Source organism: Leptonychotes weddellii, chromosome 15, assembly GCF_054177405.1.
Source record: "Leptonychotes weddellii isolate Sample4059 chromosome 15, ASM5417740v2, whole genome shotgun sequence".
Taxonomy (NCBI): Eukaryota; Metazoa; Chordata; class Mammalia; order Carnivora; family Phocidae; genus Leptonychotes; species Leptonychotes weddellii.
In genome coordinates this window covers 34,920,466-34,947,269 of record NC_138383.1, presented here as the reverse complement: position 1 = coordinate 34,947,269, position 26,804 = coordinate 34,920,466, and the positions used below count along the sequence as shown (strand labels likewise).

General features: G+C 40.9%; 1 protein-coding gene across 1 annotated transcript; it reads right to left on the bottom strand.

Annotated features, from left to right (window-relative positions):
* Nucleotides 1-1,731: 1,731 nt before the first annotated feature.
* Nucleotides 1,732-26,255, bottom strand: UTP6 (UTP6 small subunit processome component). Its single transcript, XM_081805406.1, has 19 exons — nucleotides 26,038-26,255; nucleotides 24,508-24,592; nucleotides 21,848-21,889; nucleotides 21,326-21,418; nucleotides 20,575-20,622; nucleotides 20,069-20,132; nucleotides 17,617-17,735; nucleotides 16,026-16,103; nucleotides 15,170-15,251; nucleotides 14,587-14,668; nucleotides 13,534-13,718; nucleotides 12,697-12,776; nucleotides 12,237-12,314; nucleotides 9,727-9,906; nucleotides 7,869-7,949; nucleotides 7,548-7,657; nucleotides 6,461-6,527; nucleotides 2,851-2,923; nucleotides 1,732-1,931 (listed from the first exon to the last, which is right to left on the bottom strand). The coding sequence occupies exons 1-19, from the start codon at nucleotides 26,127-26,129 to the stop codon at nucleotides 1,774-1,776; spliced, it is 1,797 nt and encodes a 598-aa protein (XP_081661532.1). The 5' UTR covers nucleotides 26,130-26,255; the 3' UTR covers nucleotides 1,732-1,773.
* Between the last annotated feature and the right edge of the window lie 549 nt (nucleotides 26,256-26,804).

The window sequence follows — 26,804 nt, the reverse complement described above, 5'->3', positions numbered from 1 at the left end:
TACACACACACACACACACACACACACACACAAACAAACAACAAAAAGCTAGGGGCAAATTATTTGCAATAAAGGAGACACAAACTAAAAATTAATATTTAAAAAATTTTCAAATTAATAAGAAAAAAGTTTAGAAAACAGTCAACATTAAAAAACAAGAGAACCAGGAAAAGCACATTAACTTCATTAATATAAAAATTGCACATCAGAACAATGACATATCACTTTTCACCTATTCAAATGGTAAAAATTTAAAACATAATACCCAATACAGGTAAAGGTATTGACATTCTCCTACACTGCTTCAAAGTATTCTCATACATTGCAGATTGGCAATACATGTCAATATTCTTCAAAAGTTATATCCTTTAATTCAGTAATTCTACCATCAAATGTCAATCTCCTAAATAATCAGGGATGTGACAAAGATTTATGAGAATCTTCATCAACAGCATTTATAAGAAAAAAATTAGAAATGACAAGGTCCAATCACAAGAGATTAGCAAAGTAAGTCATGGCTCATCTATACAATAGAATGTTAAAAATTCATTAAATGTTTTTAAGGCTATTTAATGACATGGAAAAATAACACAAGTGTAACAATATTAAGTCAAACTAAACTGAATGCTTCTCCCAGTGACATCAATGTTCAGTTAAAGGATGTAAAATTCAAACAGTTGCCTCCCCTGCTCCCAGAATGTCCTCTCTGCTCCAAGCCATCCTCCACCTTTGCCTCTGAAGGCCTTCTCTGCTGCTCTAATCTACTCCCTACCCATTGCCCTCCTTTTGTTGCTGGGCCTCCCCACTGTAGACACTTCTCTAAGGATCAGTCCCAGGGATAGAAGACACTTTTATAATGTCTTTATCCTCTCAAAGGTCTTTTGACCCCAATACCCAGAATCCTCTTCTGTGGCATCAACAAGCTCTCTCGGGATGTCCAGCCCTGTTCCTCCAACCCCTACCTCCATCCCAAAAAGCTTCTCTTCTTTCCTGCTAATAATGAACACTTAATGAATGAATGAATGAGTAAATGATCTAATAGTATAAATCTAATTCTCATAAAGGAAATAAGTTTAACTCCAGAGGATGAGGTTACGGGATGCTTTTATTTTCTTCCCCACATTATTCTGCTCACTCCATGTTTCCTACAACAAATGCACACCATGTATACTTTTTTAATAAGAGAAGAAAAAATGGAATTGTACTTTCTCCTCCACTTTCCCTGGCCCCCTAGGTCCAGATTAGAGATACTCATTCTTGACCAGGGGTAACAAAAGAAACTCAAGTTTAGGATTTCTATATATTTTGGAAAACATTTAGGACCTACAGTAAGTCCAGCCTTAACAAGTAGCCTCTGGGCCACTAAATAGCAATTCTCTTTTCTGGAATTAAAGATTAACGAGTTAACAAAATTAAAGCATGGGGCGCCTGGGTGGCTCAGTCGTTAAGCGCCTGCCTTCGGCTCAGGTCATGATCCCAGCGTTCTGGGATCGAGCCCCGCGTCGGGCTCCCCGCTCGGCGGGAAGCCTGCCTCTCCCCCCTCCACTCCCCCTGCCTGTGCTCCTCTCTTACTGTGTCTCTCTCTGTCAAATAAAAAAAATCTTTAAAAAAACAAAACAAAAAAAACAAAAAAAACAAAATTAAAGCATGTCCAAAAACCAGACCGCCATCTTGTCTGCCATCTCTTAACAAACTGCAGAAGAACTCACAACACAAATCTGGCCAGAGGGCTTATAACACTATTTCATAAAGTTGGCTGTGTTTTCCCTCTTCTCACAAATGGCCAGCTTGATGCATTGCATGTTTAGCTACAAAAACCTCTGCTGACTCTCCCTGTAACATTTTCATGGCTCGCCAATAGATTTGTCCACAGTTCTCAGGTCTACCAAGTGGGTGGTTCAATTCTTCTTTGATGTAATCCATCCAAAGATCTTTAAAAGGAACGAAAAATTACTGTAAACATACAATTAGATCATTGACAAGACTTTATCATGTAAACTTATTTAATATTGATTCAGTGTAAGATTTCTAAGAAACTTAACTTGTTGCTGTCATTTCCCTAGAGCCCTGAGTGAAACAATACCTCTCTCAGCTTCTTTACACTAAGGCACATCAAACTTTTTTTAAAGTGGAAAACTTCACTTTAAATCATGACAGTCTATGTAGTTCATACACCAAAAATACTAAATATTTTAGATGGAGGATTTTGCTCAGTCTCTTTCAAGGTGAATCTGAGCTTCAATACATTCACTCTAAATGTGCCTAATAAAACTTGCTTGGCTTATTAAAAATGCCATTTTCATTCCTTTCACCAGAAGGTCTGCTAAAACTTTGTAAAAGCTAACGTATTTTTTTTTTAATCTAAGTTTAACTACTAGACACTGTTTCTGAGTTCATAAGTAAACAGATTTTATATGACATACCTATACCCAGAAATGTTTCACAAGTCCTATAAAAATGAGGACAGTGTGGCAACAGCCAATGACAACTTATGTCAGTTAGCATCCCACTACCCCTTTCCTATCACTCCCACTTTTACTCTGACCTACACTAACCTTTCCCTTACAAATATCACATTTTTTTTAGAGAACCAAACCAAGCAAATTGTTCTCTACTCCAGAGTTCTTAATGGAAGACCCATAAACTCTTGACCTTGTGAACTTGAAGTTATAAGCCAAATTATGTCTGCAAGTATTTACACACAAAGTAAGGGGGAAGGCAGGGCAAGGATGTAAGTTTTATTCTCAAAGAGGGCCATGACCTAAAAAGAGTTAAGCACTGTTCTAACCATACTGATGGGCTACAGACCACACCTGCAAACAGATGTGTCTATAACTGAAGTTTACTTACCAGAATCTACAGATCCAAACTCTCTCAAAGCCCTCTCATAATATTCTCTTAAGTTCGCCATCTTGCAGGATTCCTAACAAAAATAATCAGACAATCTTGCCTCAAAAGCCTAATTCATAATGTCACAAATTCCTTTCCACCACACTGTTAAAACAGCTACCACCTATTAGGTATCTGAAGGCGAGAAGGCTCAGGGTTTAGGACGAACACAGCCTAGCTCTCACCTTATCCAGAGAAAAGTCAAATGCAGCACTCACCAGAGTGAAGTCAATGTCAAACGGTGATAAAAGCACTCTGTTCTGGCAGCATGGAAAAAAGCCTAATTGATTCTCAGTTGGGGGAACAGGGGCAGCTTCACAGGAAAATACATTTGAAAGCCCTGAGGAAAGACTAGGATTTAAATAAATAAATGGAGAAGGTTTACTCCCTGTGGCTAAGGATTTCTTTCTTTTGTGTGTCTGGGCCCCGGCAAATATTAGCTATGTCCACCTTAAAACTTTTTATATGAAGCCAAATTTGGGCGCCTGGATGGCTCAGTTGGTTAAGCGACTGCCTTCGGCTCAGGTCATGATCCTGGAGTCCCGGGATCGAGTCCCGCATCGGGCTCCCTGCTCGGCGGGGAGTCTGCTTCTCCCTCGGACCCTCCTCCCTCTCATGCTCTCTGTCTCTCATTCTCTCTGTCTCAAATAAATAAATAAAAAATCTTTAAAAAAAAAAAAAAAATGAAGCCAAATTTATATTAGTATATAAATACTAATTATATAATCTTCCCCGAGTTTTTTAAACCCTCTGACCTTAAAAGTTTCCTCACCCATAAAAGAAGGATAATGATATCTCTTACAGCAACTACAAGGATTCAATTAAAAAATGCTGACTTGGGGCGCCTGGGTGGCTCAGTCGTTAAGCGTCTGCCGTTAAGCGTCTGCCTTCGGCTCAGGTCATGATCCCAGGGTCCTGGGATCGAGCCCCGCATCCGGCTCCCTGCTCTGCCGGGAGCCTGCTTCTCCCTCTCCCACTCCCCCTGCTTGTGTTCCCTCTCTTGCTGTGTCTCTCTCTGTCAAATAAATAAAATCTTAAAAAAAAAAAAAAAATGCTGACTAATTATGAACCTAGCAGAGTAGCTGGTACTAACTTTACAATCAATAAATGTTCATTCTTTACTTCTATTTCCATTTAAATGTATTCTCTTTTGTTTCATTTCAAAGGAGAGTAACCTCTACAGTTTAAAAATACTCTTGTATAGTCAAGTAACTATTTCCTCATTCAAATTTCTCTTCCCTAAGGCTATATTATTTTACAGAAAGTCAACTTCACTCCGTATCATACACATGCATGAAGAACAGAATCACACTTTGTTAAGGGCTCATAACGTGCACAGGACTGTGCGAAGTGTAGTACCCCCTCCTGGCCTTGTAATCTGCACATCCCTGAAACAGGTATTATGACCTTCTTGACGGAAGAAGATGCCAATGCTGAGAAGTGCCCAAGACACATACCTATTATGTTATTAATCCAAAGCCTGGTTATTAATTATTACGCTGTATTACCTCTTGTATGAAAAGAACAAGAACAGATAAATGACCCACACAATGATTAAAACTATAAAAATAAGAGTTCAACCTCACTAGTAATTTTTCAAAATTCAAGTAAAAATAATAAACACCAATCAAAATACCAAAATAAAGGAGAAAAAGCAAAACTGCAGATTTAGAGAGGGTGTGAGGAAATAAATATACTGATATTCCTGATTATCACTATAAAGAAGTACACTTCTTTTGAAGGACCATCTTACAATATATGAAGAACCATTAAAGGGCGCCTGGGTGGCTCAGTTGTTGAGTGTCTGCCTTCTGCTCAGGTCATGATCCCAGGGTCCTGGGATCGAGCCCCACATCGGGCTCCCTGCTCTGTGGGGAGCCTGCTTCTCCTTCTCCCTCACTTGTGCTCTCTAGCTCTCTCTCTGTATCTCTCCAATAAATAAATAAAATCTTTAAAAAAAAAAAAAGGGGCGCCTGGGTGGCTCAGATGGTTAAGCGTCTGCCTTCGGCTCAGGTCATGATCCCAGGGTCCTGGGATCGAGTCCCGCATCGGGCTCTCTGCTCCTTGGGAGCCTGCTTCTCCCTCTGCCTCTCTCTGTCTCTCATGAATAAATAAAATCTTTAAAAAAAAAAAAGAACCATTAAAAAGGATTGTTCTCTCCAGTCCCAGAAATTTATCTCAAAAAGAGAATTCCAAAGAAGAAAAAAATGCTGTCTAAACAAAATGTTTACAGCACTCTTGTTTTCAGTATCAAAAATCTGGGAAACAACCTATATGTAATGGACTAGTTAAAACTGTGGGTTTAAGAATAACACCACAACCGTTCAAGATGACAACCATGGAAAAACACAGGAATGTATTCATTAATGTTAAGTCAAAAAAAGTAAGAGAAAACCTCCACATGGCACATAAGACAGAAATAAAACTTGTGTGTATACACGTAAACAAAAACTTGAAAGTAAACTAAAAATTAAAATAAATATGGTTGGCTGAGTTACTGTGATGGGATTACAGACACCTTTGGATTTTCGTGTATTATTTTTTACACTTTTTTTTTTTTTTTTTTTGAGAGAGAGCGGTGAGGAGACACAGAGGGGGAGAGAGAGGGAGAGAAAGAATCTTAAGTAGGCTCCATACCCAGCACGGAACTCAATCTCACAACCCTGAGATCGTAACCTGAGCTGAAATCAAGAGTTGGACACTCAACCAACTGAGCCACCCAAGTGCCCCTCGTGTATTATTTTTTAAACGGAGACCTTCCTGTATTTTCCCTCACTCACAAGTTCAGTTAAAAACACCAGAAACATGGGTCACCTGGGTGGCTCAGTCGGTTGAGTGTCCAACTCTTGGTTTCGGCTCAGGTCATGATCTCATGGGTAGTGAGATCAAGTCCTGCATTGGGCTCTACACTCAGCAGGGAATCTGGTTGGAGGTTCTCTCCCTCTTTCCCTCTCCCCAACTTGTGCACACATGCTTACTCGCTCTCTTTCTAAAATAAATAAACAAATCTTACAAAAAACAAAAAAACCCACACCAGAAACAGTTACTGCCTACTCTCTACTTCATGACCCAATACGAAAGACAAACAGGGTGCTCCGGAGGCAGAGAAGCAGCACCTCGCCCAACCTGGTAGGGAGGGTTTCCTCTATGAGGTGACATCTGAGTTTTCTATTTTCCAGACATGGACTTTCTCTTCTTTGCTTGATTACCATTCCTTAACCATCTCTATGAAAAAATGGTTAGGTGAGGGGACCGGAAATTTATACTATATATGAGAACTTTTTTTTTTTTTTTAAAGATTTTATTTATTTATTTGAGAGACAGAATGAGAGAGAGAGCACATGAGAGGGGGGAGGGTCAGAGGGAGAAGCAGACTCCCTGCTGAGCAGGGAGCCCGATGCGGGACTTGATCCCGGGACTCCAGGATCATGACCTGAGCCGAAGGCAGTCGCTTAACCAACTGAGCCACCCAGGCGCCCCTATGAGAACTTCTTAAATGACAAAAGTGCTGCCATATAGGAGAGTAACCACCAGTTCATTGTCCCAGATAAGAAATGAATAGAACACTTACTTGCTCCTTTTCAAACTGGATTATTTTCCTGAAAAAATCAACTGAAAATGGACGGCTTTCCTGTAAACTACAGAAAAGGAGAAAACGGTTATCGTCCAAAGAGACAACAAGCCTCTTACATCCCATGACTCTAACTATATCCCTATGCCTGCGCCTCCACAACGCATGGTTTAATAAAGACCTGGCCACAAACACTGGATTTGACCACCAGTCACTCTCAACACTTTCAGTGTCCAGTGACTTACTCTTCACCCCCACCAAACTCTTTCCTACCCAGTTTTCTTCCTGTTCTCCTCTTCCCCACTTTTATAGTTTAAAGTTCCCTATACTGCATCTCAAGGTCTTTCTGAAGGAGACCAATAATTCCGCTTCTAAGAATATATTCTAAGGAAGTAATTTCCAGTATGAACAAATAATATTTGTGCAGAAATGTTCACCAAAGCAGTATTACTATGACCATCTAAACCACGGTACATGCCCAGAGCGATGTACCATACAGCTATTTCTAATGAATGACGTTCATGAAGAACTATTACTGACAGGAAAAAGGCCAGTGCAATGTTCACCAACAAAAGCGGTATACAAAATGTGATTATAGTATAATCTCAAACATGCAAAAACAAAGGGTTTTTTTTTGTTTTTTTAAGATTTTACTTATTTATTTGTCAGAGAGAGAGAGAGTGAGAAAGCACAAGCAGGGGGAGAAGCAGTGGGAGAGGGAGAAGCAGGCCCCCCTCTGAGCAAGGAGCCTGATGCGGGGCTCGATCCCAGGACCCAGGGATCATGACCTGAGCTGAAGGCAAACGCTTAACTGACTGAGCCACCCAGGTGCCCCGAAAACAAAGTTTTTAAATGATACATTAAGCATGTTTTTTTCTCCTGATTACAATGAGTTAATAGTTATCTCCCTCTTTTTTTAATTTTCCACCAACAAGTATGAACTGCTTTTACCGTTCAACAAAAGACTTTCTGAAAAAAATCTCTTGGATTACTTCCTCAGATACTGTTTGCCATACATATAACCTGGGCATGGGAGGCTGAGTGCAGGGTGGGGAGACAAATAACAGTGATGAAAGTTTGTGAGCACCTTTTAAACACAGCTCTGGCCTTTTTGTAGCCACCGCTTCGGTAAGCCCAATCCAGGTACTTATCCTTCAGAGTGACTGAGTTAGCACCTTTGACAGCTAAGAGAGCTTTCTACAATTAAAAAAAAAAAAAAAAAAAAAGACACAAGCTACATGAGGATATTTATAAATATCAGAACAAATTTTCCCAGAACCATCCCAGGCTCCTCAATTAACAGTGCTTTAGGAACATCTGCTATAAAAATAACCCTAAAACTAGCCAACTAGTGAACCTATCTGCTCATTCCCCACCCACCACAAGACTCAGAACGTAAGGCCTAGACCTTAAAAATGGCTTCTGTGTCTTCTTGGCTTTTGGCACCTTCACTCCACTCTGCCCAAGAAATCCACAATGGCAGACAGACCTGGTCACAGTGAGAAAGAAAAAAAAGTTAGAAATTGATGGCTTAGTTCTATGCTCTGAAAACTAGTCACCATAAAGACAGGCTCCTACTGAGATACTCAATATGTAAAATACGGATTCACTCCCAGTCTGTCCTCACCATGACCAAATTCTCAGTGCCCAGTAGGGATGGCCTGCCAGAGCACAGACAGACTTGTGACCAAGACCCCCAAAGCAGCACTCTCCTGTCAAAACTAGCACCCTTCTGTTGGAGTACTACCTACAGTTATTACCATCAGCTATCTGTGAATTAAGCAATGAAGTGTCCATAGCTGGTTAGACCCACAGCTACCCAGGTCACTTCTCTGCTGTCTAAGACCTACGACATAAGTACTACTTAATCCAAACTCAATTATCTGATCTTCACTCATGCCCCAGAGACACACACAAATGAGAATTAAGATTTTTTCCCCACTTTAACTTCCAGAATACTTTTTTCCTAATATAAAAGGGGGTGCCTGGCTGGCTCAGTCAGGAGCGTGCAACTCTTAATCTTGGGGTTGTGAGTTGAAGCCCCACACTGAGTGCAGAGATTACTTAAAAATAAAATCTTAAAAAAAAAGATTCTAGAAGGCACATGGGTGACTCAGTCAGTTAAGTGTCCGATTCTTGATTTTGGCTCAGGCCATAAGCTCAGGGTTATGGGACCGAGCCCCAAATCGGGCCTGCGCTGAGCAAGTAGTCTGCTGGAGAGTCTCCCTCTCCCTTCCCTTACCCCTCCCCCTCTGCTCTCTAAATAAATAAATAAATATCTTTTTAAAAAAATATTGACTGCAAAGCTTTAAGATTTAGAAATATGTGTCTGTTTAGGGACGCCTGGGTAGCTCAGTCAGTTAAGCATCTGCCTTCGGCTCAGGTCATGATCCCAGGATCCTGGGATGGAGTCCCACATTGGGTTCCCTGCTCAGCGGGGAGTCTGCTTCTCCCTCTTCGCCTGCCGCTCTCCCTGCTTTGTGCTCTCTCTCTCTCTGACAAATAAATAAATAAAATCTTAAAATATATATATATATATATATATATATGTCTGTTTAAAACTCGAGCTTTGGAGGGGCCTGGGTCGCTCAGTCGGTTAAGTGTCCAACTCTTGCTTTCGGCTCAGGTCATGATCTCAGGGTCATGAGATCAAGCCCCGCATTGGGCTCTGCACTAGGCACAGAGTCTGCTTGTCCCTTCCCCTTTGCTCCTCCCCCTGCTCTCTCTCTCTCTCAAGTAAATAAAAACTTAAAAAATAAAATACATAACTCGGGCTTAAATACAGCTTTGGAAGCAAGGGAGAAAAATACTCAATATTTCTCACTTATAAGATATCAAAATAAAATGGAGAATTTCATATAGTCTTTCTTTTTTTAAAAGATTTTATTTATTTTTTGACAGAGAGAGAGAGACAGTGAGAGAAGGAACACAAGCAGGGGGATGTGGGAGAGGGAGAAGCAGACTTCCTACTGAGCAGGGAGTCTGACACGGGACTTGATCCAAGGACCCTGGGATCATGACCTGAGCCGAAGACAGACGCCTAATGACTGAGCCACCCAGGCGCCCCTTATTTAGTCATTTTTCAAATAACAAATTAGAAATAGGCTAGTAAATGGAAGGGAATTCTTCCACTCCTGACCCTTGATATAGGCACACATGCACTCTGGGGCCAGCCCTCATCAGACAAGCACACTTCAAATGAGCTTTGGCTCAGTCTCAAAAGGTTTCCCAAACACAATGAAATACAAAAAACCCAACTCACAGACCTGGGCTTTCAGATGCACAAAAGCTTCTTCAAAAAGCCCGGCTACATCAGGGCTCTTAGAGTCAATCAGCACCTGCAGCTTCATCTGCCACATCGTCACGGAGTCTCTAAACGATTCAGTCCCGGCTACTGCTACCTCCAGAGCTTCCTTTAAAAAGTCCTGATGCAGCAACAACTCGATCTGGGTAAGACAAAGGATCACTGGAAAATTATCCACTGAAAGCTAGATCATCTACGTGGGGTGGGGGGGGGGGGGGTAGGGAGACAAAAAAAGACCTCATTTAAGGCAGTGATTTCAACATCATCTCCACTTAACCTTTGGCAATGGCTGCCAAACAGGCACAAAGTAAACAATCAAATTCTCTTCCATTGCCTGCTCTTATTCCTAAAGGCCACCAAAAAATAGGTAAGACGTACAAAGTAGAGGGCCTAAATAATTTAGACTGAAAGTTAAGTTTTTAATAGTTCACTATAATAAAACCCACACCCACCAAACAGAATATAAAAATCAGACAAAACCAGTATTTGTGGGTTGATAATGAAACATGTTTATTCATTCAAATGGAGTTGGGCACACAATCAACTGGTACCATTTTTCTGAAATGTAATTTGACACTGTGTAACAAGAGTCATGGAAGTGTTCATATCTTAAACTTGGAAATTTTAACAAATATAAGCCAACACAGAAGGAAATCTTACATGTTCAAAATGCTTAAATCCACACTATTTTAACAGAAGAGGGAAAAAACCTAAAACCAATTCAATTTTTTTTTTTTAAGATTTTATTTATTTATTTGACAGAGAGATAGAGAGAGAGAACAAGTAGGCAGAGGGAGAGGGAGAAGCAGGCTCCCCGCCGAGCAGGGAGCCCGATGCGGGGCTCGATCCCAGGACCCTGGGATCATGACCTGAGCTGAAGGCAGCCGCTTAACCGACTAAGCCACCCAGGTGCCCCAAACCAATTCAATTTTTAAAAAACTGTGGAACAGCAAATAAATGGCAATATATAGTCTGCTCATTCGACAAGCATTTTTATTGCTCACTATACATGCTAGATTTAATAATGAGGAAATCAGGTACGTTCTCCACTGCCCCAGGGCCTCAAGTCTAGAAGTAGAGACGGTCTGATATTTGCCTTGACAGAAAAAGAATCACATGCTATAAGAGTACAAAGCAGGAACACCCAACAGGGTCTTTGGCAGCTATGAGACAGAAAACACCATTTATGCTAGGCTTAAGGAAGAGTAGGCATTAGTTAGAGAAGGCTCTCCCAACAAGCATGTGCATAAGAGACAGCTTATGTTCTCATAAGGATACAAAAGGAAATCCAAGTTCAACATGGCTGAAGGGGTAGAATGTGTACTAGAGAACTGGCAAGTGAGGCCAAGCCGTATTAGGGAGAATGACCAGCTTTATCCAAAGGACAGTGGAAGCCACAGAATAATCTGATCGGTTTTTAAAGCTCATTCTGTGGAGAATAATGTGGAAAAACGATGGATGTAGGAATCAGCTAAGCATTTTAAGTTTAGAGGCAGTATACTGAGCAGCTCTCATTAAAGGCAAGGGCACCAGAGTGATGAGGTAAATGAGGTAGTAGGCTTAGGAAGGGCAGCATCAGAGATTTGGGGAGCAGAGGATGTCTGAATAGCCAGAGTGGTGAATGACCAAATAGCAGGGCTGCCACAGCAATACTCAAAGCAAAGTCCACCTAAATTTATAGGGGGTGACTGTCCTGCCAGTATTCAATAGCTCAAATGGGAGCAGCTGAACTCATCCAAGCCTGGGATTTTTCCCAGATAGATGCCATAATGGGAAAAGGGTATCTCAGTCCTGGTATAATACAGAAAACTAGTATATGCATTACCTAGCTATATGTAAAAAGTATTTTTTAAATGTTAACGTATGAACATTTCTGTACATGTCAAGAACTTTGTGAGCTGGCAAAAAAAAAGATAACTATCACTATTTTAAAATCAAGTAAACAAACTCAGAAAGGTTAAGTGGCTTGCCCAAGTTACCTAGCTATTAAGTGACAAAACCCGATCTAGACTACGTATTCCTTCAGCACATTATCCTGGTCGCCGTAATAATCCTTACCCACCCCAGAGAGCAGGGATGGGTTAATAAGCTTCTTACTAAAATATCAGCTTCTAAAACATAGGAACACATCTAATTTGTCTTTATCGTTACCATACCAATTGTTATTCTGGGTCAGGCATACATTCAGGAAAAGGATGTTCAGGAAAAGATGGATGGGGAGACAAACAAAATAAATCCAACTTGTGACTCCTTATTCTGAGTGTTTCCCACTATATAACATTCCTCCCTTTACTGGTACACATTTCACTTTTGGCATACACCAAATACTGAGAGACAAATGTAATGTCTCTGCGTCTTCCAATCCAAACTTCCAAATGGGCTTAGTCATATAACTATATATTAAAAACACATGACACCAGCAGGAACCAACTGGAATTAAGTATGTGTTATTGGCAGTGAATGTGTCCTTACCCACTGCTTGTACTGGAATTCTGGTAGAAGTCTGAGTTCATGTGCCTTCCTGAATGCCATCATGGTTCTTTCCAGCCTCTGAAATCAGAAAAATCCTTCAGTTCATTATAACATCCCAGCAGGGGTCTTTGTTCTCTGACAGGAACAAGTGCAGTTTTGCACATTTCTGAAAACAGAGAGAAGGAACTTGAAGTGGTTTCACTTATGATTAGACCAGCCAAAAAGCGGCACCAAGCACAGTCCAGTAAGAGAGCGCCTCCTAACCAGGTGGCCCGAATAAGGATGCAGCAGACTCAGACCTTTAGAATGACTAGGTCACCCACAAAGAGAAAGAACTTAGGTTAAGCATGAAGCTCTTGGAAGCTGTCCCAGGCCCCAAAGGAGCCATGTGTCTGCTCTTCTTCCAGAAAACAGTCACTTTCTAGTCAGCCACTATAAGCATGTAACTTAAGTCCCTTACCCTCTCTCTGAGGAACTGACTGCTGGTCTTCTTAGTGAACCTTTCCAAGCAGAAGTTGATGTAACACTTCCACATGGCCTCTGGAAAAGTCAGAGAGATTACACTGATCAGATCGCCAGTCTCTCTGTTTAACAGTCATCATACATCTTTTCTGTGAAGGAAAGATTCCCCAGAAGAAGAATTTAAACTAGTCTTGTAAAAAAAAACTAGTTATTCCCATTACAACCAATCAACATCTCAAACACTGGGGGGAAAAGCAACTGAGTAACCACATATAAAAAGTAAAAGCCTCGGGGGTGCCTGTGCCTGGGTGGCTCAGTCAGTTAAGCACCTGCCTTCGGCTCAGGTCATGATCCCAGGGTCCTGTGATCGAGCCCCACGTCAGGCTCCCTGCTCAGTGGGGAGCCTGCTTCTCCCTCTCTCTCTGCCTACCGCTCTGCCTACTTGTGTTCTGTCAAATAAATAAATAAAATCTTTAAAAAAAAAAAAGTAAAAGCCTCATCCATGTTATATATCCCTTCTACCTTAATACTCCCATATTATAAAATCTGAAAGTAAATCTGTGTCAAAAGATAATTAGGGAAGGACAATCTTCTGAATTACTATTTCCTAAGTATCATCTCCCCCAAACAGATGAACATAAACATCACTACTGTCGAGGAAAGTCATAAAAGCTCCATCTTCCACCAGCAAACAAGAAGTTGGAAAGCCAGGCACATGGTCAACTAACACAGAAAGATTCCTGAAAACTGATTTTGGAAAAAGAAACAGAAGCTTCGGTTTCACATTTGTGAATACTACCACTTGTATATCACACCAAGGTCTGGCGAAGTTCACCTGTGGGGAGAGTCTTTACTGCCTCTTCATACACAGCACAGCACCTCTCCTCCTTCCGGCCCACCTCCACTGCTCTGGCTTGTTTCGTGGCAGGCTGCTCTCCAGCTGGCTGCATCTCCATCACTAATTCTTGCCGTGCCACATAATCCCAAGTAAGAGGGTCATCTGTGTGCAGAGCCTGAAGGCTGCAAAGTAGTTTACTCGTGTCAGCCCTATGACATGAGACTAACTCAGAATATCAGAGACAGTTCCCTATGCTCTAAAAACGGACCCAGGACACCCCTTTAACAATTCCATTACCACGAGACAACTCCCCACTAGGCTCTCCAGATAGCTTCACACTCACCATATAAATTTTGTCAATCGATCAGAGTTGTGCCACATTAGGTTTCAGAATGTTTTAGATATCATTCTCAAATGTTAATTTTCAAGTTAGCTCTCAAAGTCAAATCAACAGGTATGTGTGACAAGACAATTCTCTTCAAGCCCTGGAGAACCTTATTATATCCAGGCTCTTGATTTTCTATAATAGAGGCAAAGAAAAAGCACAACCTAATCCTCTACCAAAGCCCTGAAAAATCCAAAGAGCAAACTGATCCAAGTTCTATTTTATCTCCTGTGAAAGTAAGGGGTGCTACGTAAGAGTGAAGTACTCATAAGGTAGGCTGCAAATAATTCTCAAACCATACGCTCAAACATTAAAGAATAAAATTACCTGCAGCAATCAACTATAAACATTCCCAAGGACCACTCTCATTTTATGGACAAAAGACATGCCAGCAAAGCAGGAATATACATTTTGATATAAGCTGTAGGATATCTGTTATTGAATAAAGGCAAACTATTTCCCAAGGGAAGCCCATAAGGGTGTCAAACAACTTTTCCAGCAATCTATTTTTTTATATAACTTACTATGATACAACAGTCCTAAAACTTTGCTTTCTTCCAAGGATTTAGCGTGGTAACTTCTCTCCCCCTTTCTAAACACCCAATCTCAAACTTTTACCACAAGATTAGAAATAGACATATTCACCTTTCCATGACTTTACTTACTCATCATAAATTTCTTTTTGCAGATCTGTGGCAAAGTCGAATAGCTGTGCAATTGAAAGCAGTGACACATGAAATTCTGCACCTAAAATTTAAAAAGTGGGGGAGGGGAGTAAGACTCTCAAGTATCATTTTACTCTAAAGTATCACTTTCTTCTATAAGAAAGTACTACTTTCTTATATGCTAGAGTTCTTTTGTTTTGGGGTTTTAATTGAGAAATAGGACAAAACAGATAAACAAAGCACCCACTACACAATCAAAACCATTACTGATATTCGGGAGTATTCATAAGTTCTTCCTTTCTTCTAAACTTCTTCCCGATATAAAGAAATGTTCTAAATCACCTGTTTCTTTTCAACACCCCCCCGTGACTAAAATACTCAATAAACTTACTGAAATGTTCAAGTATATCCTAAGGGGCAATCAACCTTTTCTTAAAGAAAGAGAACACTATTCGTACAGAATTTTTATGCACAGTCTAACAGAATTTCTAATAGAAAATTTCCAAATTAGCTAAAGGTCTTTCTTATTATAAATAGAATGTTTCACTCTCCCATCATAAATAAAATTTCAAAATATGCGTACCTTTAATTATGCTTACAGAATTTTTGTAGATGATCCGTGCCAACTCGCCCTTAAGGATTTCTTCAGGATAATCAAGATTCCCCTAAAGCATATTATATTAAACATAACTTAACAGATAGGCCAGTAACTAGAAAAAGCACCAGGATGAAAATTAACAGTCCTAGACTACCTGTGCCATATGTATGACCTCTGGCAAATCACGTCTCTCTCTGGGCCAGTTCCCTCACTTGTAAAATGTGCAGCCTGAACCAGACCACTGAACTTGCACAGTGAAAGTTCTCTCAGGCTCCTAGAGTGATAGCAAGATCACACGGCTTAAGGTCGGACTCTCTACTTAGACCCAAACAGGTGAGAATTTACACACCTTGCTTATCCTTATGTGTCAACTCTTATTTGAATAAAAAAGTTCACAGCTGGAAACCACAATAACAGATGACAGCAAAGTTCCTTTTTCAGCTCTAACATTCTAAAACTTCTTTAAAATTACTGACACCAAAAAAATTGTATAAAACAAAAAAGAAAGAAGGCTAGGAACCACAGATTTCATAACCCCCCCTCAAACTCCTTCAACTGATTAGTATGTCATTTAATGAAACTATAAAGTATTAAAGAAGACCATTTACCATTCCATCAGTAATAAATAATCTTGAGGACTACTTCAATTACTCCAAATGTCTATTTTTAAAGCACAAAATTCCATTTTTATTAATAAGCCCATTTAATTAAATCAACTCTAAAGTTTCAAAATAAGACATTAAATTGGGAACAAAAATACCTTCCAAAAATTTTCTCTTACTCCTAAACAGGCTCGAAACACTACAAATTGTTGACATGGAACAACACACTCGGATCTTACCACATCCATTTTGGCTTTTTCAAATTCTTGTTTTTCTTTCCTCAGTTTCTCAGCATGCATCAACTCCATCCTAAAGTACTATACAAGGGAAAAAATAAACTAAAAACCTTTGGAAATAATTTCTTTTTATCAGAAATACATAAGATGTCATTTTACACCCATTAAGTATCAGATCTGGGAAAGTCCAGGAGTAGTATAATATTTTGTTATGAAACTAGCAAACATTTATAAGGAAGGAGATCTTTGTGATGGTAGAACAGCTCTGTATTTTGATTGTGGTAGTGGTTACACAAATCTACACATGTAAAAAAAAATGACATAGAACCATATGGACACATCATACCAATGCTGATTTCCTGATTTTCATATTATGTAATTTTATAAAATGCAACCATCAGGAGAAATTGATTAGTGGAATGCAGGACCTCACTGTACTATCTTCATAATTTCCTGTCAATCTATAATTATTTCAAAATAAAAAATCAATGGCAAATATTTACCGTCAAACATTATGAAGAAAAACTCATGCACAACTAACATGTAAACTTGGACATCCCCAGAATTTTTAGTACTTTGAACTTTATGTTACAAGACATGTGAAAATAACAAGTTCTTAAAAAATGTTTATACCGTAGGGCACCTGGGTGGCTCAGTAGTTTGGGCGTCCAACTCTTGGTTTCAGCTCAGGGCATAAAAAGGAACTTTGTTCAGAGCATGATCTCAGGATCAAGAGATCAAGGCCTGTGTCTGGCTCCGCACTCAGTGCAGAGTCAGCCTGAGATTCTCCCCTCTCCTTCTGTCCCTCCTCCCGCTCACATGCATGCATGCATGCTCTCTCTAAAATAAATAAAATCTTTTTTTTAAAGATTTTATTTATCCATTTGAGAGAGAGAGAATGAGAGAGAGCAAGCATGAGGCGGGGGGAGGGTCAGAGGGAGAAGCAGACTCCCCGCCGAGCAGGGAGCCCGATGCGGGACTCAATCCCGGGATTCCAGGATCATGACCTGAGCCGAAGGCAGTCGCTCAACCAACTAAGCCACCCAGGCACCCCTAAAATAAAATCTTAAAAAAAAAAAAAAAGATTCAGGGTGCCTGGGTGGCTAAGTCAGTTAAGTGTCTGCCTTTGGCTCAGGTCATGATCCCAGGGTCCTGGAATCAAGACCCACATTGGGCTCCTTGTTCAGCGAGGAGCCTGCTTCTCCCTCTCCCTCTGCCTGCCGCCTCCCCCTGGCTTGTGCGCTCTCTCTCTCTCTCACAAATAAATAAAATCTTAAAAAAAAAAAAAAAAAACGTATAAAGATGGCTGAACCCTGGCCCCACAACTAAAAAAGGTAGGGTCCAGTTCCCTACCCCTCCCAACCATAATGGGTAGGTCAGAGTTCTCATCTCTCACTCACAAGATGGAAGTTGCACATGGTCAACACCTATTAATGGCCAAGAAATATCTTTGTTACCCCTTTTCTCCAGCAGCAATCCCTACTTATCCTTAGCCTCCATAAATCAGAGTCTTTTTTAACTTAATAAAGAATGTATGTCCATAAAGGACCAAAACTCAGACATCACTCTCTTATCTTACAGGTACACAACTCACTTCTTGATAAAGTTTCGGGCACTCTGGATGAAAGCGCAGAGCTCGAAGAAATAGCTGTCTTGCACTTTCTGAAGACAAGCGATCTTCCATTTCCCATTTGGCTGCCATAATCCACAAAGCTATAAATGAAAAACATCAAACTTCATTTCAGTAAGTCGACCGAGTCAGACCAAAAAAGATCAATGTTCCAATTTTAATACTTAAAAGAACTTTTTTTTAATCTTACCAAAAGAGAAAGGGGATGGAGACTGTTTCTAGTGGTTAACTGTAAAGTATTACTGCTTTATTTAGAGTAGTCTGAACCAAAGACGTAAATGATAATATCCGTGGATACTTATGTGCCTCATCCAATCTGAAGTCAACATCATTATAAGTCACATACAAATTTTAAAAGTGTGAAAATGCTGGAAAATTATGCATTTTAGAATCAATGAAATAAAAATATTTCGTTCTTTTGCTTTATTATTAAATAGTTCATGATTTTTTTTGAATGGCTCAATTTTAAAAATAAATTTTTTACCACACCTGTTGGGAATAAAGGCTTAATAAAAATCAAAAACCTTTGTCTTTCTACATAAGAAATTAACCTTAACACTTGAGCTATTTCCCAACTTAATAAACTTAATAAAAATCAGCTATGTCGGGGTGCCTGGGTGGCTCAGTCGTTAAGCGTCTGCCTTCGGCTCAGGTCATGATCCCAGGGTCCTGGGATCAAGCCCCACATTGGGCTCCCTGCTCAGCGGGAAGCCTGCTTCTCCCTCTCTCACTCCCCCTGCTTGTGTTCCCTCTCTCGCTGTGTCTCTGTCAAATAAATAAATAAAATCTTTAAAAAAAAAAAAAAGTCAGCTATGTCACCAGATAAGATTTCTTTTGGTAAAAACGACTTATGGTTGGTAACCACGTCTGGACTAGAAGGGTTGTGAATGAGAGAGAGCAATGCTCTGGGCTTTCTTGAACATGTGACTCCTGAAATTGAGCACAGTCCTTTCTAGGATCCCCGGAAGCTATGCCCATCCATAGGTCTTCCAAGCCAGAGTGGCTCCTCGACCCATTCGTGTGATCTCATTCCCTCATACCTGAACTGTCATCTTGGGAAACAGAGACCAGCCTCCTAACTGCTAAGAGTACTCTACTAAAGATACACACCTAATGCTGTCCTGCTGTATCCTTCTGAATTAACTGGTGCCAAATGTAGCCTGTACTGTGTGAACCTGGTTGAGCCTAATACTTGAGAATAGGCACTGGAGCACCTCCACTATAAAATTATGTACCGGGCGCCTGGGTGGCTCAGTCGTTAAGCGTCTGCCTTCGGCTCAGGTCATGATCCCAGGGTCCCAGGATCAAGTCCCACATCAGGTTCCCTGCTCAGCAGGGAGTCTGCTTCTCCCTCTGACCCTTCCCCCTCTCATGTGCTCTCTCTCTCTCTCAAATAAATAAAATCTTAAAAAAAAAAAAAAAAAAGAGGGAGATGCCTAACAGACGGAGCCATCCAGATGCCCTGCATGTAGAGCTTCCTTTAAAAAAATAACAAAAAATTGGGGCGCCTGGGTGGCTCAGTCGTTAAGCGTCTGCCTTCGGCTCAGGTCATGATCCCAGGGTCCTGGGATCGAGCCCCGCATCGGGCTCCCAGCTTGGTAGGAAGCCTGCTTCTCCCTCTCCCACTCTCCCTGCTTGTGTTCCCTCTCTCTCTGTGTCTCTGCCAAATAAATAAATAAAATATTTTTTAAAAATAAACAAAAAATAAGGGGCGCCTGGGTGGCTCAGTCTTTAAGCGTCTGCCTTCGGCTCAAGTCATGATCCCAGAGTCCTGGGATCGAGCCCCGCATCAGGCTCCCTGCTCGGCGGGAAGCCTCCTTCTCCCTCTCCCACTCCCCCTGCTTGTGTTCCTTCTCCCACTGTGTCTCTCTCTGTCAGATAAATACATAAAATCTTTAAAAAAATAAAATAATATAATATACTTAAAAAAATAATAAATAAAATACTTTTAAAAACAAACAAATAAGTAAGAAGAAACTTAGTCCTTCTTACCCACAAATACAATACTGACGCAATAAGGGGTTACACAATATGCAGGGATGAACTAAGAGGCAGCTATTTGGAAACCAAAAGTGTTAAGGCCAAGTACCTATGCTCAAGTTCTCAAAATGATATTGTAAGTTTATTAAGCAAAGTAAATTCCAAAATAGCTTGAGTCTACATAAAAGGTAGAAGAGGGGGCGCCTGGGTGGCTCAGTCGTTAGGCGTCTGCCTTTGGCTCAGGTCGTGATCCCAGGGTCCTGGGATCGAGCCCCGCATCGGGCTCCCTGCTCAGCGGGAAGCCTGTTACTCCCTCTCCCACTCCCTCTGCTTGTGTTCCTGCTCTCACTATCTCTCTGTCAAATAAATAAATAAAATCTTAAAAAATAAAATAAAATAAAAGGTAGAAGAAAAACTGACGAGGATCTCACCATACCTGGTTTGTTTGAATGAATGGCCAACATGGCAGAAAATACCTTGCTAAGTTGAGCTTTGGTAGCCTGTAAAAGAGAAAAAGTAATTCTACTTCCTATCCAGTGAAATCATTGTTACTAATCTCTAAATGATCTGGTACTGTTTCCTTACTAACTTAAAATCCAATGGGGCAAGATCTCCTGCTGTAGGGACGTATAAATACAGATACATTCATGGTTTTCTTCTACCTAAACCACTACATGTAAACATCCTAAATATCTAAAAATTTTCAACTTTACTGAAGAAATACACACATAAAGATCATTTTCTGGCTAAGAAACCATTTACATAGTCATTCAGATATACAAAGATTATACTGAAGTTCAGCCTTCTTGGGTTCTTTTCCCACTTGCTAACCCTACAACTTTGGAGAAAACATGGGGAATTCAGTAACCAACTGTGGGACTTAAAAGGCAGACTAACTGAAAGAAGGAATAAGGAAGCAAGACACAGCTGCCCAATACTCACCCATTTCTTACAAAAGACTATATAGGATAGCCAAAGTTGAACATCATCCTGCAAGAAAAGCAATGTAGTGAGCTGCGTGAATTTTAAATTTATATATAATACAATTTTGCACTAATTTTTTTTTTTTTTTTTTTGGAAACAGAGGTAAATTTCAGAAAGGCCAATGTGGTAACACATTGCTCAGCCTATTAGGCTTTTCCTCACTGAGGCCCTAGATCTCTTAAACATGGTAACTCCATCTGGTCACCACTCCCACCTACCATGCACCAAGACAAAATGTGTTGTCTACCCAGTGTGTTCAATGCAGCTCTTAAATGGTCTCAATCAGAGGTAGTAACCCAAAATTTGTCATTCCCAAGATCCAAAGTATTCTTTATATACTATATCCCAGTCCCAGAGACCACTTGAAGAATATCAAGTGAGTGAGGTCCTGCCCCTACTCTAACCATTCATCTTCTATCTCCGAGTCTTTGGTGTACCTCACTTAGAGATTTATCCAAACAAATCCCAAATTTCTAATCCTTAATTACGTATCAAATCTACCATTTTCAGTACCATCCTCAAAGAATAATGGTGAGGTAATGAGATCAATTTTCTTAATGGTTTGGTAAGTGGTTTCAAACAATGATATTATAATTCGGTTAAATACTGACACACCCAAGTATAAATAATGCATTTGAATACTGAAATCACAGTATATAAAATACATATCTTCACATCTCTTATAATTAAAGATGTTCTGATCACTTACTTTCCATTTTGCTGAAGCTCGTCGGAAGACACCTTGTACCCGGTGTACAATGGAATTCTCAATCTCATCCTTCTTAAATGAATAGCCGATGCGCTAAGAAAGGACATACACAAAGCCTCAATTTAATCACATTTATCCACAGCAATATTCTTAATCTTAAACAGTACTGGTGATAAAGAAAACAAATACTTACAAATATCCATTATGAGCACATCACCACACAATTTATCAGTACCAACTGCTTCCCAAACCGAAGTTCTAGCTACAGAGCCACGCTGCTTAATTCTAAATTTTTCCAGCTTCCAGGGGTGCCTGGGTGGCTCAATCGTTAAGCGTCTGCCTTCGGCTCAGGTCATGATCCTGGCATCCTGGGATCGAGCCCCACATCGGGCTCCCTGCTCAGTGGGGAGTCTGCTTCTCCCTCTCCCTCTGTCGCTCTCCCTGCTCATTCTCTCTCGCACTCTTTCACTCTCAAATAAATAAAATATTTAAATTTTTCCAACTTCCAGAATATCTACTTACAGTTCTCCTTCTCTGAATCAACTCCAAAAGATTAATTTCATACTATGGAAAAAAAACATACAAAAAAAGAGAAAACAATTAACATTTATAACCTTTTAAATACAGGAAATACATTTAGCTAAAATCATAAAATAAATAAAAATCAAGAACATAAAACAAGATTGGGGGTGGCAGCACCTGGGTGGCTCAGTCGTTAAGCACCTGCCTTCAGCTCGGGTCATGATCCCAGGGTCCTGGGATCGAGCCCCACATTGGGCTCTCTGCTCAGCGAGAAGCCTGCTTCTCCCTCTCCCACTCCCCCTGCTTGTGTTCCCTCTCTCGCTGTGTCTCTCTCTGTCAAATAAATAAAATCTTTTAAAAAATAAATAAACAACTGACTCCTGATTTCAGCTCAGGTCATGATCTCAGGATCATGAGACTGAGCCCCACATCAGGCTCTGCACTGGGTGTGGAGCCTGCGTAAGATTGTCTCCTTCTCCCCGTACTCCCCCCATCCTCCGGTTGGATGCTCTCGCTCTCTCACTCACTCTCTAAAAAAAATTAAAAAACAAATAAATAAATAAAACAAGATTGAGGCAGCTAGCTGGCTCAGTCAGTACAGCATGCAATTCTTGATCTCCAGGTAATGAGTTCAAGCCCCACATTGGGCAGACAGCTTAATTAAAAATAAAAAAGAATATAAAACAAGATAACCTGCTATCAAGCATAATTTGTAGTAAATGTCTTAACAGTCACTGAAAATTCACCTTATATCTGCAAAACTCATAAATCCATGCATTACCATGGTTATAAACATCTTAGATACAAAAAATGCATGTTATCAAAATCATAACACTTAAATTAAAAGATTCCCACTGGTTCAGTCAGAAGAGCACATGACTCTTGATCTCAGGGTCATGAGTTTCAGCCCCACGTTGGGTGTAGAGATTATTTAAATAAATAAATTTGAAAAAAAAGAATAGGGGCACCTGGGAAGTGCAGTCAGTTAAGTGTCCGCCTCTTAGTTTCAGGTCGGGTCAATATCCCAGGGTTGTGGGGTTGGGCTCAGCACAGAGTCTGCTTGGGACTCCCTCCCTCTCCCTCTGCCTCTCCCCACCACCCCCGTGCTCTCTCTATCTCTTTCAAATAAATAAATAAATCTTAAAAAAAAAAAAAGTTCTTAAAATGTAGTCTCAGGGCCCCTGAGTGGCTCAATCAGTTAAGCGTCCGACTCTTGATTTCAGCTCAGGTCATGATCTCAGGGTCATGAGATCGAGCCCCATATTGGGCTCCACACTCAGGGGGAAGTGTGCTTAAGATTCCCTCCCTCTCGGGGCATCTGGGTGGCTCAGTCACTAAGCATCTGCCTTTGGCTAAGGTCATATTCCCAGGGTCCTGGGATCAAGCCCCACATCAGGCTCCCTGCTCAGCGGGAAGCCTGCTTCTCCCTCTCCCACTCCCCCTGCTTGTGGTCCCTCTCCCACTGTGTCTCTCTGTCAAACAAATAAGTAAAATCTTAAAAAAAAAAAAATTACTTCCCTCTCCCTCTGCCCTTCCCCACACTCATGCTCTCCCTCTAACAAATAAATCTTAAAAAAAAAAAAAAAAAATGTAGTCTCAAGCCTAACACAATGCTCTAGGCATGGTCTGATAAGTGCAAAACACTTTTTTTCAAACTAACATCTTCTCAATGCCTACTGTTTGCAATGTCCTCAGCTAACTTGCCCAACACTCTACTTTTGTTATAGAGTCAATTAGATTATTCTTTCCCTTTTTCCTTTTTACTGGGGGCGCCTGGGTGGCTCAGTCACTAAGCATCTGTCTTCAGCTCAGGTCATGGTCCCAGGGTCCTGGGATGGAGCCCCACATCAGGCTCCCTGCTCTGCAGGAAGCCTGCTTCTCCCTCTCCCACTCCCCCTGCTTGTGTTCCCTCTCTCGCTGTGTCTCTGTCAAATAAATAAAATCTTAAAAAAAAACTAAAACTTATTACTGAAGTTTAGTTGACATAGAGATTATATTTTTTGATGTAATATGCTCTTGGCTCATTTTGATTTAGCAAACTACTATGAGCTCTCAAACCTCTTCCACATATAGGATTCATAGCCAGGTCGCACTTGTTCACCTGTTGTTTTGTTAAATCTAAGGTCAGAATCTTCAGTATTGTAACATTTCATCTTACTACTGGGTTCTGAAGCTAGAGTTTATCATCCAACATATTAGCTATTCTCCATCTGAAAATTGGTCCAGCATATATACTTTATATTCACTCAAATCCTCCATCTATTTATAGTACTGAAGAATTTGCAGCATACCTCTTTCTAAGGTAGCAGACTTACAGACACATAAATATTAACTTTCCAACCATCTATTGTCGTCAAACCCACTCTCCTCCCCCCAACCCACAAGAAATAGTAAGTCAATTCTCTTGTTGACATCCTGATACACAATATATTTGGCAGTACCTGATTTACTAACACTATAAAAGAAAAAAAAAAAAAGTTCAGTTTGCCAAGGACTATAGCCTTAGCTATAGTTATTCCTAAATCACCTTTATTCCTGGTCAAAAATTACCATTTAATTGTCAATTCTAGAATTTTATAGAAATCTGAATCAAGCTCACCATTCTAGAACTGATTTAAAATTTGTGAAGGGATTAAAATGTAATGAACTTATACACTTACTTGAACATAATTGATAAAGTCTTCCTTAAAAAGAGTTCTTCGCTGTATTCTATATTCCAGATCCGAAGCCTTTTTAATGATGGCCCTGAGGAGAAAGCCATTTAAGATGTAACAGTTGAAAAGAGCATAAGTTAAAGAACTTCGGGGGTTTCTTAAGTTTATTTTTAATATATTTAAAACCCATTTGCCAAAACCTGAAATTCCCAAATAATTATCCTTCATAAGCAAGTATTCTCTTATGTGATTACTTCTGTGTGCTTAGGGGCATCAGGATGTATTTTAAAACTTCCATGAAAATCATCTTAATAGACTGCCAGGACCACTGACATTCCCACCACCAAAGCAAATAATGTTAAGTACTTTACAGTATTTTTATGTGATACTAGTAAAGATTTACTTTCCTCCAAATTCTGGTCACTTAGGTTTTAATAATAATCAAGTATCTTTTCTAAACTCCTCTTACTTCTGAGTTTTCAACATGCAGACTAAAAAAAAAAAAAAGACCTCGATTGTCCCTACTATTTCTACCTAGGAAGGTTTATTAACACTACAAAGAACTCACAGGAAGAGATTCACTGTATTTAGCTAGACAGAACACAACATGTGTATATTAGAAGAATTTAACGCAAGATGTGCAAGACTAATAACTATCTTTAGTTAACAGTAATAATAAAATAACAGGGGTGCCTGGGTGGCTCACTCGGTTAAGCATCTGCCTTCTACTCAGGTCATGATCCCAGAGTCCTGGGATCGAGCCCTGCATTGGGCTCCTTCCTCAGTAGGCGCCTGCTTCTCCCTCTCTCTCTGCCTGCTGCTTCCCCTGCTTGTGCTCTGTCAAATAAATAAATAAAATCTCAAAAAATAATAATAATAATGACATTTATTGAACACTCACTAAGACTCCACATTGCTATGTTCCATTTCACTATCAAATGTTTAAGGCTCTCATAGTCACATCACTACATTCACAACCATTGTAAAATGCAGAAAACCATTAAAAAATATTCAACTTAATTCTAACAAATTACTGAATGCCAACCATGTGCCAGACGTTGTTGGCCAAGCCCTGGGGTAGAACACGAAATTGAATTAAATAGTCCCCATCTTCAAGTCTTATTAGAAAGATTTAACCACTCCTCCTGGGCTCCAACAGCACTCTTTGCATCTCTAGGGCAGTACACTCTAGTACAATCAACGTACAGTACGCTGCACCGTAAGCAAAATGTTTAATTTGTCTCCCCCAGCACACACAAGGCAGGTAGCTCCTGATGGGTAGGCATCCTAGCTTTATCACCTTTATAGCCCTAAGAACTGGTTCCATGAAGAGCTGTCAGACGTTTGGTGGGTGAGTGGACAGACCACCTTGCATCGAAGGAGAAATTCTGGGCATCAACAAAATATGAAAATGGGCTTCTGCCAGATTAAGAAAAATAAGCCCAATTAAGTGCCCCTCGCATCCCTGCCCCCGCCAGACTCCCTCCCCTCCCCTCAGCCCGCCCCAGCCCCTCCACTTCCTCAGCTCTCTCTCACTTAATCTCCGCATGACTGAACAGTCCAATGCGCTCCAGCTGTTCCAATTCGGGGAGTCGATCTTCTATGCGTTCCTGAATTATCTCCGCCATGAGGTCACAACTCTACAACCCACCAACGAACCTCTCAACCGCCAACCAGCGCAGGAAGAGCCCACCTTCTATTCCGGAGACCCAGCCCTAGCGCTCGCACGTGCTGACGCAACGTGCGCCCTAGGTCCCGCCTTTTCCGCTTCCGCCGCCGCCACAGCCTCCGTCGCTGGAGAAGGCCCTCTGGCCCTCGCGGCGGCTTTCACTTCTCTGTGGCCGATTGTGGGATTGCCGCGAGGACCCGGTCGACGCAGGATTACTCACGTGGACGGGAGTGGAGGGGCGGAGCCGGCGTGGGGGCGGGGCGGAGCCGGCGTGGGGGCGGGGCGGAGCCGGCGTGGGGGCGGGGCGGAGCCGGCGTGGGGGCGGGGCGGAGCCGGCGTGGGGGCGGTGCTAAACGCGCGCTAGGCTAGACGAAGGCGGGGATCCGAGAAAGCACCTCCCTGGGTCTAGAGGGGTTACCTGAGAGAGACGTGCTCTGCGCTTTCTGTGGAATATTGTCTCCTTTTATTGTGATGCCGTCCTATGTCCTCGTTTTCCAATAGCAAACATTTGAAAATGTCAGTAATGAAAATCGTAAAGGACGCTGAAACTGGCCGGACTGTCCATTAATACTATGGCTTTGCTTTCGACTAGACTTAGTAAGCCAGTGTGACAACACCGGTTTTTCACGTGCCA